At 33.2% G+C, this 21,776-nt stretch overlaps 1 protein-coding gene across 1 annotated transcript in view; it reads right to left on the bottom strand.

The window, feature by feature from the left end:
• ELP4 (elongator acetyltransferase complex subunit 4) overlaps positions 1-21,776 on the bottom strand; it is a 245,967-nt gene that overhangs the window by 107,247 nt on the left and 116,944 nt on the right. Inside the window, exon 9 of the mRNA XM_040258946.1 lies at positions 21,339-21,445. Within this exon, the coding sequence (XP_040114880.1) occupies positions 21,339-21,445 (107 nt within the window). The remainder of the gene's footprint in view (positions 1-21,338; positions 21,446-21,776) is intronic.

Genomic DNA, 21,776 nt, shown 5'->3' with positions numbered 1-21,776 from the left:
AAGGAATCTTCTATTTGGAAAACAAGGAGGCTTAGTATATAATAAGTTGGAAGGAAAAATCATCTTCCTAAATAGTACACTGGCTCCAAATCCTCTAAAGGAGTGGTCGAAGAAGATGGCCAGGAAACAACATTTCCAAACTGAATTTTAAACAATGCTGCAAATTATCATAAAATAATTAATCATGTTTCACTCAAGTGATAATAGATATAAATGTCAATTGACTGGCAACAATGAATATGTAAGCCCGTGGGATATTACTATCCAACGTTATCAAGATGTTATCAACTTGGCACCTCCCCTCTATTTCAAGGGTGCATTTTAAATGCTCAGTTGGTTTGGCTTTAATTAGTCATCCTGATAGGTAGCCATACTGAATCTCTACAACATGTCTGTAAAGGTAAGAGGAAAAGCTATAATATAGGCGAGCTAAACACACACACACACACATTAAAATTAAAATCATTTGATAGGGTACTAGGGAATCAAACAACATGGCTTCTCATTAAAATGGTGAGTTTAAGTAAGCCAAAAATTTAGAAAGAAGTCAATATACTGGCAGGGAATGGAATGGAGAAGGAGGTAGCAAAATCTTTACCAAGAAGGAAAGATTGAGTTAGGTGTTATTATTTTTTTTTAACTTCAGGTTGATAGAGAGGAGTATTCTAACCATAACAACATGAAACAGTTTGGTAATTAGGGAAAATTAAAACAGTTTGGTACAGTTACTAAGGCAGGGTAAAGGTTGCCCTGCATTTGAGCATTGAGAATTGATTACTAGGGCTCTTTTCCAAGAGCAGTCAACTCAGACTCATCCAGAGATCTAATTAAAGATGTACTCAGGGATTTCCCTGGTGGTTCAGTGGTAAAGAATCTGCCTGCCGATGCAGGGGATGAGAGTTCGATCCTGGGTCTGGGAAGACTCCACACGCAGTGATGTAACGAAGCATGGTGCCACAGCTACTGCGCCCGTGTGCCCTAGAGCTAATGCTCTGCAACAAAAGAAGCCACATTGAGAAGCCCAAACACTGCAATTAGAGAGTAGCTCCTGCTCATTGCAACTTGAGAAAGCCTGCACACAGCAACGAAGACCCAGGTCAGACCAATAAAAAAACACAGTCAGGGTATAACACTATACCTATCGTCAACAATAATGTACTATATGCTTAAAATTTTATTAAGAGGATAGATATCATGTTAAATACTGTTATGACAATTTTTTTAAAAAGCAATGTAGTCAGGTATTTAACAGTTCCACACATTATTAGCTTTCCATTCAACAAATATTTACTAAACATTTGTTATGTCTTAGATCCTGAGTTTGGTGCTGTGGATACACTAGTGAATAAGAACATGACGCAGCTTTTGTCACCAGCTTATGGCTAACCACTCCAGTATTCTTGCCTGGAAAATCCCATGGACAGAGGAGCCTGGCAGGCTACAGTCCACGGGGTCGCAAAGAGATGTACACGACTGAACAACTTTTTCTTTTTCTTTCTCACAGTATGATAGAGAGACATCAAGGAAGCAGGAAATTAAAATAACATTATAAGTGCTATTTTAGTAGCGATAATCATAGAAGATATTCAGGGAATACAGAGTGAGGCTACCTAAACTTGGTCTTGGAGAATTAGGAAAGACATTTTAGAAGAAGTGACATCCATTTCAAGGATTGAAGGGTGAATCTTAAGACTAATCTGGCAAGAATACTTGGAGGAAAGTGGAGAATATTTTTGGCATTAACAAAAAACCTGGAAGAGACAGAGTGGGTGATGTAGGAACTCCAATTGAGAGTCTGGCTGCAATTTGGAGCTAAGACAGGAGATGAGGCTAGAGAGATGGCCAGACACCAAATTTTAAGGACATGTATTTTGATAAAAAGCACCAAACTAGGCTAACAGTATTTTCATAAATATTTACTGAATAATTAAGAAAAACTTATGAATGATCTTGCCTTCCAGGTAATTAGTCCTCAAAACTTCAACTGACCCAGTATATACATTATATTGAAATAACTGTTTCATCCATTCAGGGTATCTTAAACACTCCCACACACACATACCAATCCCACACCCCAAGGAAATTTTATCCCAATTTCTAAAGTAAATGGGATGAATATTATTTCAGTGGGAAATAATTATTCCTTCTTGATACAAACATGTGACTTGAGTGTTGCCAATCATTTTACTAAAAATAGTCTTAAGAGCACAGTGATTTTGTCTTATGTGATGGCATTAAGGTATTTTCCAAGATAATTTTATATAATCTATTTACTAAAAGGCATGACCATTTTACTGTCTTTTCTTATCACATTTTTCATGCTTAGGCATAAAAGTATATTTTTAAAAGTGCTTAAAAAAAAGATTAAAGCCCTAAACAAAAAGCGTAATTATTTAAATACTACATATTTAAATATCTTAATATACTTGCTGTTTAAGTTTAAAATAAACAAGTTCTACTTTTCAAATGAAGCAATTACTTTAACAAATCATAACTATGAATTATCATTAAAATTTTTTTTGAATATTTACTGTGAAGCAATGTAATATCCACTCTTTTGATTAGAAAATAGATGCTTATGAGAAAAATAGAGGCAATTTTATTTTAAAAAATATGCAGATTCATTGTATAATAAAAAAGTACATTTAATGATCATATAATTAGAAGGGAGGAGTAACTGGCTATGATAAGATAAACAGATCACAGATTTTACTGCCTAAGTTAAAATTTAGCACAAAATTAAGGCTGCCTAACATCAGAGTCAGTGTATAAGTTAGGCTTTTTCAATTTAATCACTTTTGGAATAAAGAACACATATAAATAGTTTACTAATTAATTAATGTTTTGATAGTGCTTCCTTTTCTTCAGATATACGGCTTTGAAGTATATTATACAATCACTGGTAGAAATTACAGAGTTTAAAAATTATGGAAATTATAAACAGTTTACTAAAGTTTTTTTCAGGATACTTATTTTAAGTGATGTTACTGAACTCTTACATAGCTCACTGGTAAACATTAGTTGAAATAAAAACACTGTAGAAGATAATAAAAGTTAAAGCAGATGAAGCTCATTTGTTAAAAATAATATATATTGCACCCAAAAATATAAGTGTTTCATTTACTATATTGACCAAACAATTATCTCTGTGATACTAGAAAATTAATTTATATAAATTTCCAAAATAAAGTGGGTGTTTATTTGACATTAGGTATTTTAGAAAAACTTTGTGCAGAATGCTTAGTGATTATCCTGGTGTTTCATAAAATATTTCATAAAATATTGCTTTATACTAAAACAACTTTTCCAAAGGAATAATAAACTTTAATTAATAATAAAGGACAGTTAGGAGTGATTTTATCGAATGCTTTCTGATGAACTAACAGAACCACATGGGCAAAACTTTTCAGGCCATCTGAACATGTTTAGGGAGAATCACAGAATCACATTTCACCAATCCAGGAGAGATTAAAATAAACTCCGTTTATAAACAGACTTCTAGATGTAGTCTTTGAAACTCCATTTAATATTCAAATAGCTTTGTTTAAATATCCCATTTTTTGTTTCCAATTTAGATATTGTTTACTTACTATCTCCATGGTAAGAGGTAACAATTTGGCTGTTAATGGTAAGTAACCTTACTGTTAAACCCTCCATATACATTTTGAAAATTATATCAGATTTCTCTATTTCCACGGTATTAACAGTGAATCTTTACATCTCCTTGTTCATCATCTCAAAATGCTGAAGTTTCTGATTACAAAAGAAAGATATTTTTACAAAAGAGATATAAGGCAGTAAATAAGTTTATTTTACCAGGTAGCCATTTTCTCTAAATTCTACATAGTAAACATAAAAAATGATAATTAAACCTACATAAGGACTCTTTATCAAAAATTATAATAGCATTTCCTGTGAGTGTTCAATTTATCATTCTTTCAATCTATTTTTAATCCTTAAAATAATCTGAAAATATTTTTATGTTAACATCAGAGAATCAACATCTTTTAGAAGTATTTTGTAATATAAAAATTGACTGAGATGTTTTAAGAACTGATATATGCAGGAATGAGTGAAAATACTAAGAGCAAATCTTTGATATTTGACAACTGTGGTATATGTAAGAGAGCATTATAGAAAGCATTAAGTGTTTTTTAAAAATGACTTTGCCATTTTAACACATGGGAAAACCAACCTATAGATAGTACTTTTAATGGTTGAACATGTTTAAAAGAAATTCTAATGAAAATTAGAAAAATTAGGGTGAGACAGGGAGACAGAGAAAGAGAGACACACTCACAGGAAGAGAGAGAGACAGAAAGAACTATCTCTTCAGCTACAGGCATAGTGTAAGTCTTGTTTCACAAATAAAAGGACCCTCCGTAACATATGGAGTAGTTACATGTCCTCCCAGGGATGGTCTGCAGTTACGTTCACCTCAGGTTCATCAAGAAGAGGTGAACTGTCAAATATAATTTCAGTCACAGGATGGTTTGGTTGAGACAGATTAGTGGTATGCAATCATGATAGATAGTTTATCCTAGCTCCAAACTGCCGCTTGGGAAATCTTGAACTCCAATGAACAGAGACTCAGTCATTATTAGTGTCAAAAAGGTACACAGAGACAAAATTTGGTTGGCAGCATGAAAGATGAATCAAGGTGAAGAAGTGACCAGTTCCATGTTCAGAATCAAACTTGAGAGGCCTACTAGAGTTTGGAAATACTTTACATACCAGAATAGTGATATATTATTTGCTTATTGATCAATATTTAAAACGTGTTTCTCTAAAGTAAAATACATGTAGAAAGACAATACAAATTATGTTTATGTTATTTCAAAATCTTTGTTCTCAAGGTGACACAGAAGAGTCCCCTATCATAAGTCAGCAAAATATTTTTTTTAATTGATATATTTTTCAATATTTTCCCTTCAGTTGGACAGTCCAAGAAAAAAAAAAAAAACTTCAAAAGAAAAAAAAAGTAATTTTGTGGAAAATTTTAATACTTAAAGGTTGTACAGTTTGATGACTTTCTTAGGAGGAAATCGGAATAAACTTAAAATGTGGAAGAACTTAAGTAAACTCCTAAATATTTTCTAAACACTGGAAAATATATATCTATACGTTGCACAATACATTATTCTATTAGCAAACACAAATTTGGTATCTTTAAATCAGACCTCCCTCACCAACCAAATATCCACAAAAAGAATGTCCTCAAGTGTCACTGCCTGAAGTGATATGCTCTGACAAATCTAACAGCTCTTTCTGTGTCATTCCTAATGCACTTGTCACTCAGTATTATCCATCCTCATTAATGACAATGGGAAAGTTTATCTTGGGAACACGTTTTAAATCATCTACTCTTTACAATGGGACCATGAAATCTCTTACAAAACATGAGGCGGGAACTACTCTGACAACAAAACCTCTCCCTGGCAGCTTTATTCTTAATTCCTGTTCAAGGAGTAATCTGTTTATTATAAAATCATACAGAACAATATATTAAACAGAATTTGAAACAAGAATAGCTAGTGTGATTTTCAAGCTTACAAGTATTTTTACAACATTTTTATTAGGCTGAAAACACTTAGTTGAGTCCTTTTTGTGTGGTTTCATGCAATCTTCTTCTCTATTCCACATTATAAACACCTTTGAAAACGAGTTTTGTTTTATCTAATTTTAAAACAACTTTTACACATCAGGGACACAAATCTATATAATTATTAAAAATAATAATAATATGCATGAACTTGAATAAAAACAATTTTAAGTAAACTGTCCTTACATGTTTAAATTTCCCAGTTAAATGCTGAAAGATTCCAACTCAAGTCTTTAAAGATTTAAAAATAATCTTTCAGCTCCCAAATTACTTTTAATAATATATTTACATTTTAAGCATCAATATGATCTTATTCCTTTCCCTGAGAAATTCACAGCTTAAAAAAAAAATAAAATAATAAGCAAAACTTCTTGATCATATTAATGTTTACCTACTGTTTTGATTTGACTATCAATTATATACACTAGGTAGTGTGGCTAATGAACAGTTAATTTTGGAAGGGTATCCTTCACTGATAAAATTAATACTTGTTAGAAATATATATGTATGCTTTTATTATTCAGTTATCAAAAGCTTAATGCTATATTTTTATTAACTTAATATATAGTAAACTAAGATTATAATAATAAAGTTGAAAGATCACATTTAATGTTGATTTTATAATTTTTAATCACCTGAGCCCATTTGTGAATCCAAAATGCTACAAGTAAAACATCAAATTTTAATAAACTGTATGAATCTGTAATTTAGCTTTTGTACTTCAGAATTCAGGACCACTACTTTAATATTTCTAATTAATGCTTATTTTTCCAAAAAAAGTTTCCTCTAAAGGATGTTGTAAAAATTATATGAGCTTCATGCTTAAGATTCTAAGTTAAACATACAATAAGTACTACTAAATGGTTAATCCAGTGTTTCAAAAAAGAAAATAGAAATCTAAGGAAAATTAAGATATACACATAAATTATAACTATTCCTTACATATTAGGTGTTCATTATGAATAGAATGATTGTATATACAAAATAGCAAGCTTCTGAAGGTAGAATTAGTTTTAATAGGTGGGACATTGCTTCAGCATTTGAAAGAAGTTTCTAGCAACTGTCTGTTGGCAGAGACTGAAATGGGTTACCTCTAAGAAAGTGGGTTCCACGTGATTACAGAGTGGCTAGGTGGGAAAATAGGTGCATGCAGTAAGAAGCTGACTTTGAAGCACATTAAACTTCTTTCTGATTTTAACCTTTTAAGAAGGTATTTTCTCAGAGACACCTGCATTAATTCTGAAAGTGAAAACTACACATCAAATGATTGTATGAATTCTTCAATTATTCAAACAGACCTTAATGTTGAGATTACAAATCATATCCCCTAATTGACAATTCTCCCTATATATATTCTTGAGAGTTTGCAGCCTTCGCAAGTAGGGGTTCTTCTTTACAGCAAACTTTCTCTATAAAGGACCAGATAGTAAATATTTTTAGACTGCTAGTAGATCCAACCAGTCAATCCTAAAGGAAATCAGTCCTAAATATTCATTGAAAGAACTGATGCCGAAGGTGAAACTTCAATATTTTGGCCACCTGATGTGAAGAACCGACTCACTGGAAAAGACCCTGATGCTGGGAAAGATTGAAGGCGCGAAGACAGAGGATGAGATGGTTGGATGGCATCACCGACTCAATGGATATGAGTTTGAGTAAGCTCCAGTAGCTGTTGATGAACAGGGGAGCCTGGCACGCTGCAGTCCATGTAGTTGCAGAGTCGGACATGACTGAGTAAACTGAACTGAAATATTTTTGGCCTTGTATGCCATAAGATATTAACTTAATGGTATACTGTGAAAGTTGCCATAGTCAATACAGAAACAAAAAGGTCTGGCTGTGTTCTAATAATGTTTATTTAAAAAAATTATGGGGTTGGACTTGGCCCACAGACCAAAGTTTGCCACCTTCATGCTTTAAAGCATCAGGGGCACAGTTGATTTTAAACTTTTAAATTTACTTTCAGGCTTTTAAGTGAAAGTCTTTTTCTTCCCTAATTTTACATGGAGCAAAACTAAGAACCCTTCTAATAACATGATGGGAGGGTTATAATGATTGAATGCTAAAGCAAAGAAATGGCCCATATTTATGGCACTATGAAGCATCACATTTCCAAAATATCTTTATATGTACCCTTTCTGTTTCTTGACTGAATTACACATTAAGTCAACAGGACATGTGAATGAAGTATATTCAGTTATAAATTACGCACTGTAAAGCTCTTCTGAATGTAACTGTCCTTAAATTTCTATCTAGACCACAATGGTTTCCCAGGAGAAAACTCTTAAGCCAAACTGAAGAACTAGATTGGTCCTCGTCAGCTTCAGTGCACAAAGAGGTCAATGGGATGATTCTTCAGCAATGACAGTTATAGATATTGTTATTATGGAAGTGACATTAGTTGCTTTACTGCCAATGTGTATTTAAATATGAGTTGGAGAATATTTAAAATGCTGTATTCAACTTCCATTGTACATAATCATTTCATTCCTAACTCATAAGTCTTAAAAATCTTTACAATATTTTTGTGTGATAAACCAGGAAAACATATTAGGCAATAAAATAAGCTCTATTGGCCAGAGAAGACCAGACATATAAACAGTTACTTAAAGGGTCAAAGGGGGTTAAAAAGCATAGGGACTTGAAACCCGGAAATTAGCATTGATTCCTCTCAGCTCTGGAGGGCTTTTACAAATCTAGTCTGAATCCAGTAGACCTCTTAAGGAATCAGGCTGGAAAACTCTTACTGATATTTATGGAATGTTTATTGTCATATATTTTTTGAGATAAAGCATTCAAAATAATTTTTAAAGGGCAATAAAATGACAAAGAAATCATGACTCAGACAGAAGACCACATTATATTAACTAAAAATTGTATCTTATCATTTCCTGTCTAGTAGTTTTGAGGAATGCAGTTCTACTTTATTTCACCAAGAATGATCCACTATATTCTAGCTAATTTTTTTTGGTAGCTAATATTTTTGGGAGGCTATTTTACTTAGCCTTAGGCTCAATATTAAGCATTTATGGAAACATTAGCATTATCAGACTATTATGTGTGGTCTGAAACTGTGAAAGTTTTATGGATCCACCTTTAATTGTTTTGAGCACTGTCAAGAGGACATTCATTTGTTCAGTCACTTATTCAATATTTTTTGAGGACCTACACAATCATGCACTGAACTATGAAAAGGGGATACTGTGATGAGTAAAACAGACATGACTTTAAAGCATTTATGCCCCTAAATGAATTAATTTGCCCAAAGCTTCCATTCTTTACAAACAATGGTTAAGCAGGTGTTGCCACTGTGCTGAAGAAGTATGACAACAAAAACAACCCAAAGAATGCGGAGTAGATACTCAACAGCCAAATAAGAAGCAGAGAAGGCTTACCTGGGTCAAAGCTATTCCTGGCTACTCACTTCATGACTGGCCTCATTGAAAGCCTTAGTATTTTTATAGACCAATCAGTCTTATAGGTTATTAAAGGTTATTGTTATCATTTGGTTATTTAAAAAATATTTATTTATTTACTTATTTGGCTGCATCAGGTCTTAGTTGTGGCACACGGGCTCTCTAGTTGTAGGCTTAGTTGCCCTGTGGTATATGTGGGATCTTTGTTCCCCAACCAGGCATCAAACCCACGACCCCTGTTTTGGAAGGCGAATTCTTAACCCCTGGACACCAGGGAAGTCCCTACCACTGGATTCTTGATTCAAACACATTGTTAAATTATTTCTGTTTGACACATAAAATTTATTTTGGCACTGACTATAAATTTAAATATTTTTCATTTTTGATAGTACATAGCAACTAGAAAGAAAATTAGGAGTGGGTAGTTGTGTGTCTGAATGATTGGGGAAGCCCCAAGTTGCTGTGTGTCTGAGTGGCCAAATTCAGAGGGAAGAACCCAGAAAGCACTGGTTAAATTTATTTCATTAGTGTCTGTGTATGTATATATATACATTTATATATACAAATATTTAATAGATATGAATATATATATTTACTAATTTGACATTATTTTGAAGATAAAAAACTACATAGAGCTCATAACTATACATATAAGACATGCAAAATACAAGTATATTAAAATATTGTAAAATAATTTTACAACTTTTTTTACAATAAAAATTGTAAAATAATTTTTTACATGATGTATCTTCATCATTACTTTTATTTTTATTCTAAAGTCTTAATTTACTGAAAGATCAGGTGACTAAATTCAATTAGCACAGATCATTATGAATATGTTTTCTGCCCAACTGTTTTTTTTCCCTAAGAGAAAGGCTATGAAAGATAACTAAAATAAATCACTATCCAGTTTGATTCCTTTTTCATACCTATCCATGACAAGTTTTGAACTTAAATTTAGAAAAAAGGGATTAAGTACAACTTATCCATTTTGAGACATGTTAGATTTATGGTAAAGGCCATTTGAACACAACTACTGTGCTGTTTTTCTATACCTCAATAAAATCCATATATTTAATTAAAAAGTGTGTGTGTGTGTTTGAAGATGTGTGTGTTTGTGTGTATTGTGTATGTGTGCAATTTCCCTTAAAAACTAAAGTTATATACTCTAACAATTTTCTATGATTATTTATGTCAAGAATATAGCACTAGTGCATTTGGTTTTGTTCAACATTTTAGCAGCCGTTTATAAAAACATTAATAAATTAGAATTGTGTTAGTTTTCTTCCCTGCCCACTGAATACAAGATAAGTTGACACATTTATTTACAGGCTCACCAAGGGCAATCCATTTCATGCTATAGCGTTGACCCTTCACAAAGATCTTGTAAATGAGTAGCCTATTATAATACGTACAAGTGACCTTTAATTGCACCAAGAGGCTTTGTGTTAAAAGCTTTTTCAGTGCTAAACCATAGCTACAGTATATGTTAGTGAAATATTTCTTAGGTTATCGAGCAGGAATACCAACAAAAAATCTCTCTCAAAATGCATAAATAAAAATTTTGAGGCATTTAACTAAGTCCACGCTATAAGGGTACATTTTCAATAATTTGATCATAAAGATAAGCTATTTTTCTAATTATATAAGAATTAAACATTTAGAACATTCATAAATAATTCTTATAAATTCTTAAAATCTAATCAAATACAACTGTTTTTGATAATAGCTTCTGGAGACAAAAATAGTTAAACTTGATAACAGCTTTATTTTTCATATGAGAAAATTTTAATTGTAGTTAAAAATACCCCCTCTCTTTTTATCAAATACAATTGGAACTTTTACTGCATTGAAATGTGTAGTGAGAAATTATATACCTAACAAAACACATCCAAATACATTCCAACCGTTATTCATATTAAGTAGTGGTATTTAAAATAAATTTTCAATAAAGTATAGGGTCAGATATTTTGATTGATTTACTCTAGAAATTTTTGAATGACTGCTATATATTTTTGACATTCTTATAAAAAGTTGAAACTAAATACTCAATTTCATTAAACCATTCATATTGGGCATCTTATTTCTGGAAGGCTCATGCCAAAATGATTTAGTCTGATTCTCTCCAACAATGGTGGGTTGGCTTGGCAGCACCTGACAAACCAGCTCAGTGAACTTCACTGTAAGAACCCGAACCGGCTACTCTATGAAGTGTCCACAGCAGTAGAGAGTTATGACAGTAATAACTTTGACAAAACCTTAATTTCTGCTTAAATAAGAGAACTGCGTTACTAGCTGTGTGGCCAAAGGCATTTCCAATACACCTCACTTTCTCTTAATTATTTACTATTGTCCCCCAAATCTTACCTTTTAAAAATTAATAATTTATATTTAATCTCATATTTCCTTAATGAGCAACACAATTTCTTATTACACTGTAGAAAACTTTTTTTTAGTAATATTAATTTATAAAAGAGGAAAATATTTTGTAACCATAAGATTTTCTGTTCAGTTTTGCCTAAAGGTGGTATTCAAAGAATTTCCAATAAGTGAAACATTTGCAACAGAAAAGAAAGGTTTTAGTATGACTGCATCAACACTTTATTAGAACCAGTTATAGGGGAGGCAAAATTAGAATTTTTTTTAAATTTTTGAAAAATTGAATTTGATTCAGAATTGACTCTTACTATAAAAGTTCTATGTACCTTAATTATCACAAGATAATTTTTGATGCTCCAAAGATAATATATTAAAATAATTTAGAAAAATATAAAATATAAAAACATAGTAACTGAGCAAATTAATATTTGTTAAAGTACCTGAATGATGTCAATTATACTTTAATTACAAAAAGCTACCTTAATGTAGAACATAAGTGGATACAATAATAATATATTGTAATAAAATTTGGGATACTTTTTGGATCATATCAATATAGTTGACTAGAATATGGGAACCATATTTCCTTTACAGAATGCTTTCCCCACCTCATTTCACTAAGATATAGAAATCCTACAGATGTGGATGGTTTTTTAGTGAATGGTTTTATATTGTTTGCAAATTAATTTTTCTATTAAAAACTCCTACCATACAGAAGAAATAAGCAAAATATGAGGAAAGAACAATCTTGCTAACCTAATATATAAACACACATACACATAACACAGAAAAATATTATGTAAGAGAAATGCTAAGATAAACCAGTTTGATTTTCATAATGTATTTTATAAAAATAGAGTGGAAACACTTGCTAGGAACAAAAGAATTTTTAATTTGAATGTTAAAAGATTATATATAAATATGCATGTATATATACATACATATGTACACTTGTGTTTATCCGTACATATACATCAGTTCAGTAGCTCAGTTGTGTCCAACTCTTTGCGACCCAATGGACTGCAGCACACCAGGCTTCCCTGTCCATCAACAACTTCCAGAGCTTGCTCAAACTCATGTCTATGAGGTGGTGATGCCATCCAATCATCTCATCCTCTGTCGCCCTCTTCTCCTCCTGCCTTCAATCTTTCCTAGCATCAGGGTCTTTTCCAATGAGTCAGTTCTTCACATCAGGTGGCCAAAGGATTGAAATTTCAGCCTCAGCGTCAGTTCTTCCAATGAATTTTCAGGACTGATTTCCTTAAGGCTTGATTGGCTGGATCTCCTTGCAGTTCAAGAGACTCTCAAGAATCTTTTCCAACACCACAGTTCAAAAGCATCAATTCTTCGGTGCTCAGCTTTCTTTATAGTCCAACTCTCACATCCATACATGACTACTGGAAAAACCATAGCTTTGACTAGACGGACCTTTGTCAGCAAAGTAATGTCTCTGTTTTTTGAATATACTGTCTAGGTTGGTCATAGCTTTTCTTCCAAGGAGCTTGTCTTTTAATTTCACGGCTGCAATTACTATCTGCAGTGATTCTGGAGCCCAAGAAAATAAAGTCTCTCCAGTGAGATAAACAGTGGAAACTTTGTTTCCATTGTTTCCCCATCTATTTGCCATGAAGTGATAGAACCGGATGCCATGATTCTAGTTTTTCAATGTTGAGTTTTAAGCCAGCTGTTTCACTCTCCTCTCTCACTTTCATCAAGAGTCTCTTCACTTTCATCAAGAGGCTCATATATACATATGGCTTCCCAGGTGGCACTAGAGGTATAGAACCCGCCTGCCAATGCGAGAGACATGGGTTGATTCCTGGGTTAGGAAGACCTCCTGGAGGAGTACATGGCAACCCACTCCATTATTATTGCCTGAAGAATCCCATGAATAAGTGTTTACACTGTGAATAAAAACAGGGCAATATAGAGTATAATTGAGCAAATATTTCAGAAGGTCCAGTCAGGGAAGACCTAAGAGGATGATTGGAATATCTAATCTATAATCCAGTGATGAGAGAAAGCCATAAGAGGAAAGGAGGAATGGATATTCTGGACGTTCGCTGTACAAAGACACCGAACAGGACTAATGATGTTTTTGGTATAACAGTATCCTCAAAGCTACCTTAATTTAATCTATCACGAAGTTCATGGATATCATATTTATTAAACTCTATTATATATATCTTAACATATACAACAAATAGATGGGGAAATAGATGGCAAATAGATGGGGAAACAATGGAAACAGTGAGAGACTTTATTTTGGGGGGCTCCAAAAAAATACATATGGTGACTGCAGCCATGAAATTAAAAGACGCTTACTCCTTAGAAGAAAAGCTATGACCAACTAGACAGCATATTAAAAAGTAGAGACATTGCTTTGCCAACAAAGGTCTGTCTAGTCAAAGCTATGGTTTTTCCAGTAGTCATGTATAGATATGAGAGTTGGACTATAAAGAAAGCTGAGAACCAAAGGACTGACGCTTTTGAACTGGTGTTGGAGAAGACTCTTGAGAGTCCCTTGGACTGCAAGGAGATCAAACCAGTCAATCCTAAAGGAAATCAGTCCTGAATATTCATGGGAAGGACTGATGCTGAAGCTAAAGCTCCCAAACTTAGGCCACCTGATGTGAAGAACTGACTTATTTGAAAAGACCCTGATGTTGGGAAAGACTGAAGGTGGGAGGAGGAGGGGATGAGGTTGAGAGGATGAGATGGTTGGATGGCATCACCGACTCGATGGACATGAGTTTGAGCAAGCTCTGGGAGTTGTTGATGGACGGGGAAGCCTGGTGTGTTTCAGTCCATGGGGTTGTAAAGAGTCAGGCATGACTCAGCGACTGAACTGAACTGATATATATCTTAACCTTCCAGGTATCTTGGAGGATGTGTTAAAAAAGTATATGATCTTATGTTCTAGGAACATAAATATGCATTTAGCTGATGAAATGGCACAGTCATGCTTTGTCACCATTTTGTCTTCCTTAGACACTATAAATAACAATTGTGGGAGGAAGGGTTTTAGGGAGTAACATGGAAACTGGATGAATTCTGCTATAGCAATTCTACAAAGGCTTTAACAAAATTCTTGAAGTATTGCAACATAATTTTCCTGGAGCCATATCATAAAACACACACTGAAATGTTTGTATCTGCAAAAGTTAGGAAGGAGGAGATCTTTTTCTCTTTTCACTTTGAGGGGATGCTGAATCTATATCATCCTGATCTCAAAGTGGGGATTACCGCAGTGCGAGTCCCACAAAATCCTTAGGAGAGACACAGAGACTGAAGACTACTGTGCAAGATTTGAAGTATTTGACTTTTGCTTTATGCAACTATCTCACTATTCAAATATATGCTTTCCTTAAATTTCTGAAGTAAAATACCATATGAATTAATATAAAAATAGTACAATACGAAATAGCAGACCTTAAGTTCAATTTGTCAAAGGACCATTTTTATATAAAAATGTTTCACAGTCAAGGTGTCATACAATATTTAAAAGTATCTCTCAAAGAAACAGGACTCATTTGAGGTAATTAATCATATATTTAATATCTTAGGTGTTGCTGACCATAAAGAAACTTTAAGATATGGAATAGCCAAACATAAGTTTAATCTTCCTTGCCAAATGAAGCGCTGATGTTCTGCCAGCCCAGCTCACAGGAAGTATGTGAAATGAACACAAAAGCAAACAGGCCTTATGCTGCCTAAGGGAAAGTCAGCAAGATGGCAGCTTCAATCATTTGGAATAATACTAAAGCCGCCTTAGGCTTTTCTCAGAATGGAAACATGTCACTATTGCTGCAATATTCCAACAAATCAGAATGCAGAGAAAAGAACACTTATGCAATCACGTCCTGGAAGGGCACTTTACTCAACATATAAGTGGAAAATAATTATAAAGAAATTTCAGAAAAATTGTCAGTGAACTTAAATGACTCAGGGAAAAATGTTCTTTCTTTCAAAGCACGTAATAGATTTTTAAAAAGCTTACCACTTAGAAACAATTTCCTTTTACATTCTCCTGAAAGAATTATTAATGTAAAGACAAATTTTTATGAGGCAGTAAGTGAAAAATTTGGGATTCAAGCTGCCAGTAAGAAACACTCATTCCCACCCCGCCCCCCCAATACAGTACTATTACTTTGGAAGTTTGATCAAAGGGAATAAGCTTTCACAACATTTATATAGGAAGTTAAAAAATACTTCAAATATTTTGGGAACTTACCTAATCAGTATACTTTTAGCATGTGTCTAGTCATGTAGCCATCTTTGGTCAATCATCAAAAAATCAAAGGCAAATTGACATGACTCAAGCCTAACTTTAATACCGCATGATTGTGTCGTGTAAGCTTGTTTTGTGTGAGAGCTGCTGTGGTTTTAGCAGAGAGATTAACAACCGGACCTAAGCTGGCCTCCAAACCTTGCCCTGCTGATGCCTCAAGCTCTTTGAAGTCTGACCATCATACCTGGCAAAACAACAGTGGGAACTAGGATGGTGTCAGATCTAATCAAATTGTTCGCTGCAGCATAGCTAACTGTGGGCTTCACTAATTGGCCCAATTGCGGATTATACCTTTTGCTACAGATTCAGGACAATAATTTAGTTAAATGATGTTTTTTTTTTTCCCCTTATCTCTTCTAATTAAGATTCCAAAGTGGGAAGAAATAGGATTAGACAGAGTCTCAAAACTGTGTTCCTCTTAAGGTGGTATGCACTTCTGATAGGCTCACTGTGATGTGTGAAATATATACAGCAGAATAGTAACCCAGCTTCTGGAGATGCTGTGAAACCTAAATGATATTACTGTATGTCTACATCACTTGAGCATGAAAGTGCAAATATGGAGATGGTAATAAAATGAACATTAAAATGTGAACAGTATAAAATATTTCTACGGTTACACAATGTTTATTTGGGTTAACTTTTGACAAATGATTTTATCTATATGAATAGATGTCTATGTTCCACTTTGGTTTTCTTTTGCTGACTGCAGTATATTGGGGATTTGAAATACCAGTTAATACTTGTGCAGGGCATCATTATCAGAAAGGTTTACCTGGACTACATGGTTCACAGTACTACAACTTAACAATGCTCCCGAGCCACGCATATATGTTTGGCTATTTATTTATTTTTAAAGTTTTTTATTTTTTTTGATGTGGACTATCTTTGAAGACTTTATTGAATTTGTTACAGAACTGCTTCGGTTTTATGCTTTGGTTTTCTGTCCATGAGGCATGTGGTATCTTAGCTCCCCAACTGGTGACTGAACCTACAGCCCCTGCATTGGAAAGTGAAGTCTTAACCACTAGACCACCAGGGAAGTCCTGTTTCTACTTTTTAAATTTTAGTGACATAACTGTGAATTGACACATAACTATCCCTTCTCCCTATCTCTAGATATGGTAAGCATGCACTCATCTTTCTACTTCTCATTTAAAAATGAGAAAAGCTGTTAAAAAAATGTAGGGGAGTAAGGAAACCTAGGATCAAAGATAGCATGCAACACTCTAAATTTTCCAAGGTTGTCATAGTGACTGACACTCTTGTAGTTTGCAAAAGCCTATGCTTTTCTAATATGCAAAAAATCTCAAAAAAATTCTACTGAATCCTATCAGGTATACTATACTATTAATATAAAGCAAATTTATATGGATGACAAATACTACTCTGGTCTTAATATTTAAGAATAAATCTACTAAGTATGTAAAAATAACAGTTAATAAATGCCAGTTAATCAATTATTCTGTGAGAAAAAGTTCTTGGTGATTGGAAAAGTACTGAGGTTCTGTATTCTGAATTAGGGGCAAAGTATAAGAGACAACTTTGAGTTAAACTGATGTACTTTGATTTTCTGAACTTTTAGTATTCATTTAGCATACAAAATACAATATTTATGATACTATTTTTGAACCAATTAAAAGGCTATGTAAGTATTGTTTATCCTTATATTGAAAATTTGCAGTGAACAGTAGAAGTCTTTTGCTTATTTCAGCATACCCCTGTAACCGCACTTCCTGATATGAACTTCAAAACACTGAATCTTAGAGCTGGAAAACAACCCCATCTCCAATACAGAAAACATGTTTGTAATAACTTTGATAGAGTCTGGATCCAATGTAACAACACATTATTATCATTTATATTAGAAAACTTGATTACTAAAGTGTGTCAAGATATGACAAGCTGAACCATACAAAATTAAAACAGTAAAATAATATTAAACTTGGGTAAAAATGCTAATCTTACGATGTCATCAAATTAAATGCAGTCACATTTCAAATCCCACCAAATCTCTTAGGTACTATAGTTACACCATAATTACTACTACAGACAGAAAACTGGTTAATGAGGATCCCAATGTTAGAAAAGCCTTAGAGAAAATTAGAGAAACTGAAAAACTACAAATCTAAGTAGTTATTTCAGCTTGGAAGTGAAGTTATATAACCAGCTTATACATTTTATAGAACTTAACTGAAAAGGTAGTGTTTATAGGTCACCTGACTAGTGGAACTTACATAATATTTATAGTTCCATTATTTGGGCTATTCTTTAAACTGTATAATTTATCTGCATTACATATATTTCAGCAAAGATTTTATACCTACTAAGTCTATGACTATTCTTAGTTTTGGGATAGATAAATACAAAGATGAAAAGGACATAGTTTCTATATATTTAGTCTATTGTTATACCTTTTAAAGCCTTTTCATATAAAATATTTAATCACAATATAGAAAATATAATAAGCCAGAATAGTGCTGGGTATGCAATAAAGGCTTAACAAATGCTAACTACGAGTGAATGGAGCTATGGTAAGGTCAAGAAATAAATAGTATATTATGGTTAATCAAATATGCTAATCATATTTGGTAGAGAATTACTATGTATGATTTACAAAGATTATCAACATTCAGAGAACTGGAAAGCTTTTTCTTTTAACCTGAAGCCATGTTGAATCAACTTTAAACTTTCTCTTTTACTTATTCAGAATGCATCCCAGGATTTTAGAGTCGTTACTATAGATATGATTCTGCTGTTGTTTTGGTAGGGGGGCTAATTTATACAACTTTATAACTGACAAATACTAAGTATCAGTAAAAATTTACTGTGATTAGACAAATGCTCCCACCTGAATCTGGACAAATACCAATACATGCTCCGAAAAGGAAGAAATATTCTTTCGCCTTCTCCAAATCACTCAAAGAAATTAGAGATTACTGATTAAAGTTGTTCTACCTATTAGAGGCCCTGGGTAGCTGTTATAAAAACATATTCAGTTTTCATATGTAAAAAAGGCAATGATTTAATAAATCAAAGAAAAGGGATGATAAAAATAGGCATGAGGGTTTTTACTTGTTTCTTCTGTCCCTAATTTCCACTTGTGCCACCTTTTGAGACCATGTTACTCACAGTAAATTCCAACATGTAACAAATCTACCTGCCTGGAATCAGAACTAAGTTATTTTTGCTTTACCCGCTAAAACCACCTTTCCTTCTGAAAGTAAGACATGGATTCAATGTCTGGCACATTAGAGCCTCAAACTACATACTAATGTAGTGCACATCTCCTCATTTTTTAAATATTGAGGCAGATTTAAAAGATATTAATTTGTTGAGCATATTAAAACACTGTCACTTGATAAAGGAATCTTTCCAGCACCTGGAAGATTTCCTACCTGTTTCCAAATGTATTTTATAACATATAATTTAGTGCTATATTTAAAGCACCAAATCTTTTTGTGAAGTATATGATTTTATCCAGTATGTATGTACTTCTGTTAGCTTTGATTCTTTAATTGTATTTTTCTACTTACTAAATTGAATGTTATGGCATAAACAAATAAGTTATTTAGAATATGTTTCACTTTTATTTTTATACTTAAGAAAAAACCATATTCATTAGGTTATAAGCCCAAAAGGTAAAGGATTTGATCAACTGTACTGAGTATTAACTTTAAAAAGAACCACCACCTACTTGTGTTTTGTTTTCAAATACTGGTTCCAAATTATAGGGTGACCAATTATATTGGTTCTCTTAGTTTAGAACAGTGGGAAGAGAGAGTAATGGAAGAGAAACCTAGACCTTTTATCAGCTCCAGTGGCAACATATAGTCACTATGAGAACTTAAAGTTATTCAAAGGAGAGGTCCCACTTGACATTATATAAGTCCTTTATCACCAATGAAAAAAGACTCAGTTGTGTGTGTGTGTGTGTGTGAGAGAGAGAGAGAGAGAGGGAGGGAATAAGCATTCATATTTTGATGAATTCATATTACTGTGCTAACCATCTTCTCAGGTGCAATATTTTTTTCCCTAGGGATTCTTGTTGCTTAGTTTGTATGGTGACAGACATGATACCTTAGTCCTGCTTATCAGAATACTCATCTTGGGAGAAAGGTGCCACATGGAGAAAAAAAATCTTACATCTTTCATTAAATATATAAATTTGACCTAAAAGAAAATGAGGAGGCATGCTTTCCTTGTGATGTTAACAACTGTTAACTTTATCCCTCTAAAAGTGTTAGCAGTATTATGGTAAATTACTCAACATTCTGTCAGAAAAACTGAAGCAGTATTGAACAATTACAGTGTTGGGTTTCATTTCAATGGTTCCTTTCGAGAACTAAGGCAAATTAGCTCAAGAATCACTATTTCTACACTCTCCTTTTTTTTGGCTTTAAGTGGCTTTTGAAGGGAGTATCCCCAGATGAGAAACTTCCAACACTCCTGCAGAGATGACCTGCTTGAAGAACTGGCTGCCTGATTAACTATTAACTGCTCTCAATAGGATTAGATAATTAAGGACATTGATGACCATTAATTAGGAGGAGGGCACATTAATTTGTCACTGGATAGGGCCCTTACAATGATTTATAGGTTAGTGCTACTTGCAAATGTGAAGGGAAAGAGAAAAAGAGAGAGAACCATTAAGTTACCTTATCAAGTGGCCAGCTAAAGAGGGCAGAGGGTCAAAAAAGGGCCAGAATGGTCACTTAAGGGTGAAGTCCCAAACACCAAAGCAGTGCCAAGCCACATTGACCATCATTTGGTGATGAAGTTAAAAATATGCTAATTTATTGGTGGCAATTCTCTCTTTTTATGGTTTCAAGCAGTTAAGACAAGTGGCCTGCTTAAGAGCTTTTCATTTGAAAAGAGATTAAACAAAATGGTTTGTCAAGGCTGCTTGGCTGTTTTATGTCTTTGTTAAAAAAAAAAAAATTGCACCGACTATACTGATAACTATCACATCACCCAAAAGCCATCTCTCTCTCTCTCCTGAGCATTTATTTCATTAATAAATACATCAACTTTAATTGCTTAATAGTGCTATGTTCATTTGCTCTTTAACAAGATTAAGTTGAAATAAATCTTTTGTACTACTACTTTCTGTCACTATTGCTGGCATAAAAGTCACAAAAAATGTTTAAGTTTCTGTAGAAATTTACTTAAAGACACTAGTGTAAATTATACTTTGTTTTATTCAGCACAGAAAGCAGAATGGTGATTTCACGAATAGTAAAGAAACCTGCTTTTAGAATGTAGATAAGAATCCTCTATTCTTCGGCATACACAATTGTGGGTATCATTCACATTCCACACATAAATAAGCACAGCTCATTAACATTTAATTAAAAATGCTTTTGAATGCCTTGGAAATATGCATATCATACTTACCATGTAAGTTTGGAGCTTTCTTTTTAACAGACATTTAAAAGAAAATCATTTTTGCTGTACCCTTCTGATATACCATTAGAATAAAAGATAAAAAAGAATGTCTAAAATAAATTATTCTGTTACAGCCAAAGAACAGCCAAAGCATGAAATATCTCCTATGAACTGCATTAAAGTAAAAAAAAAAAAAAAAAGAGAGAGAGAGAGAGACTTTTACCTCAAGACTATGAACTCAAACATAAAAATTCTCTCTTACCTCAATGGTGAATAGCTTCTTTTTTAATTTAAAAGCTAAGTCTTTGACATCTGATATATCATAAATCAAGTTATTAAGCCGAGGAATCTGCCGTATATGAATAAGACCTTGTGGAAAGGAAATGAAAAGAAAAAAAATTCAAACACGCTGTCATTGGATGCATAAATTAAAGAGTCTTACAGCAGAATTCTGTAAATTTACACACAAGCATCCTCCCCCTTTTAAAACTGGAGCTTACTACCAGGAGCAATGAAGCAAATGGTGTGATTATACTCAAGTAATCAGGCAGAATAAGATAAACAGAAATCCTTGTGCGAGGAAAACTAATTGCACTTTGGTACAGAAGTACAGATGTAAAGAGGGATCTTAATACTTGTCAAAACTACAGCTGGCTTGTGTGTGATTTTCTCTTGTATTTACAGTAAGCAAATATGGCTA

The sequence above is a fragment of the Oryx dammah genome, unplaced genomic scaffold, assembly GCF_014754425.2.
Source record: "Oryx dammah isolate SB20612 unplaced genomic scaffold, SCBI_Odam_1.1 HiC_scaffold_17, whole genome shotgun sequence".
In the NCBI taxonomy this organism is placed as follows: Eukaryota; Metazoa; Chordata; class Mammalia; order Artiodactyla; family Bovidae; genus Oryx; species Oryx dammah.
Note: the sequence above shows the minus strand (reverse complement) of the source record. Positions and strands in the feature narration are given on the sequence as shown.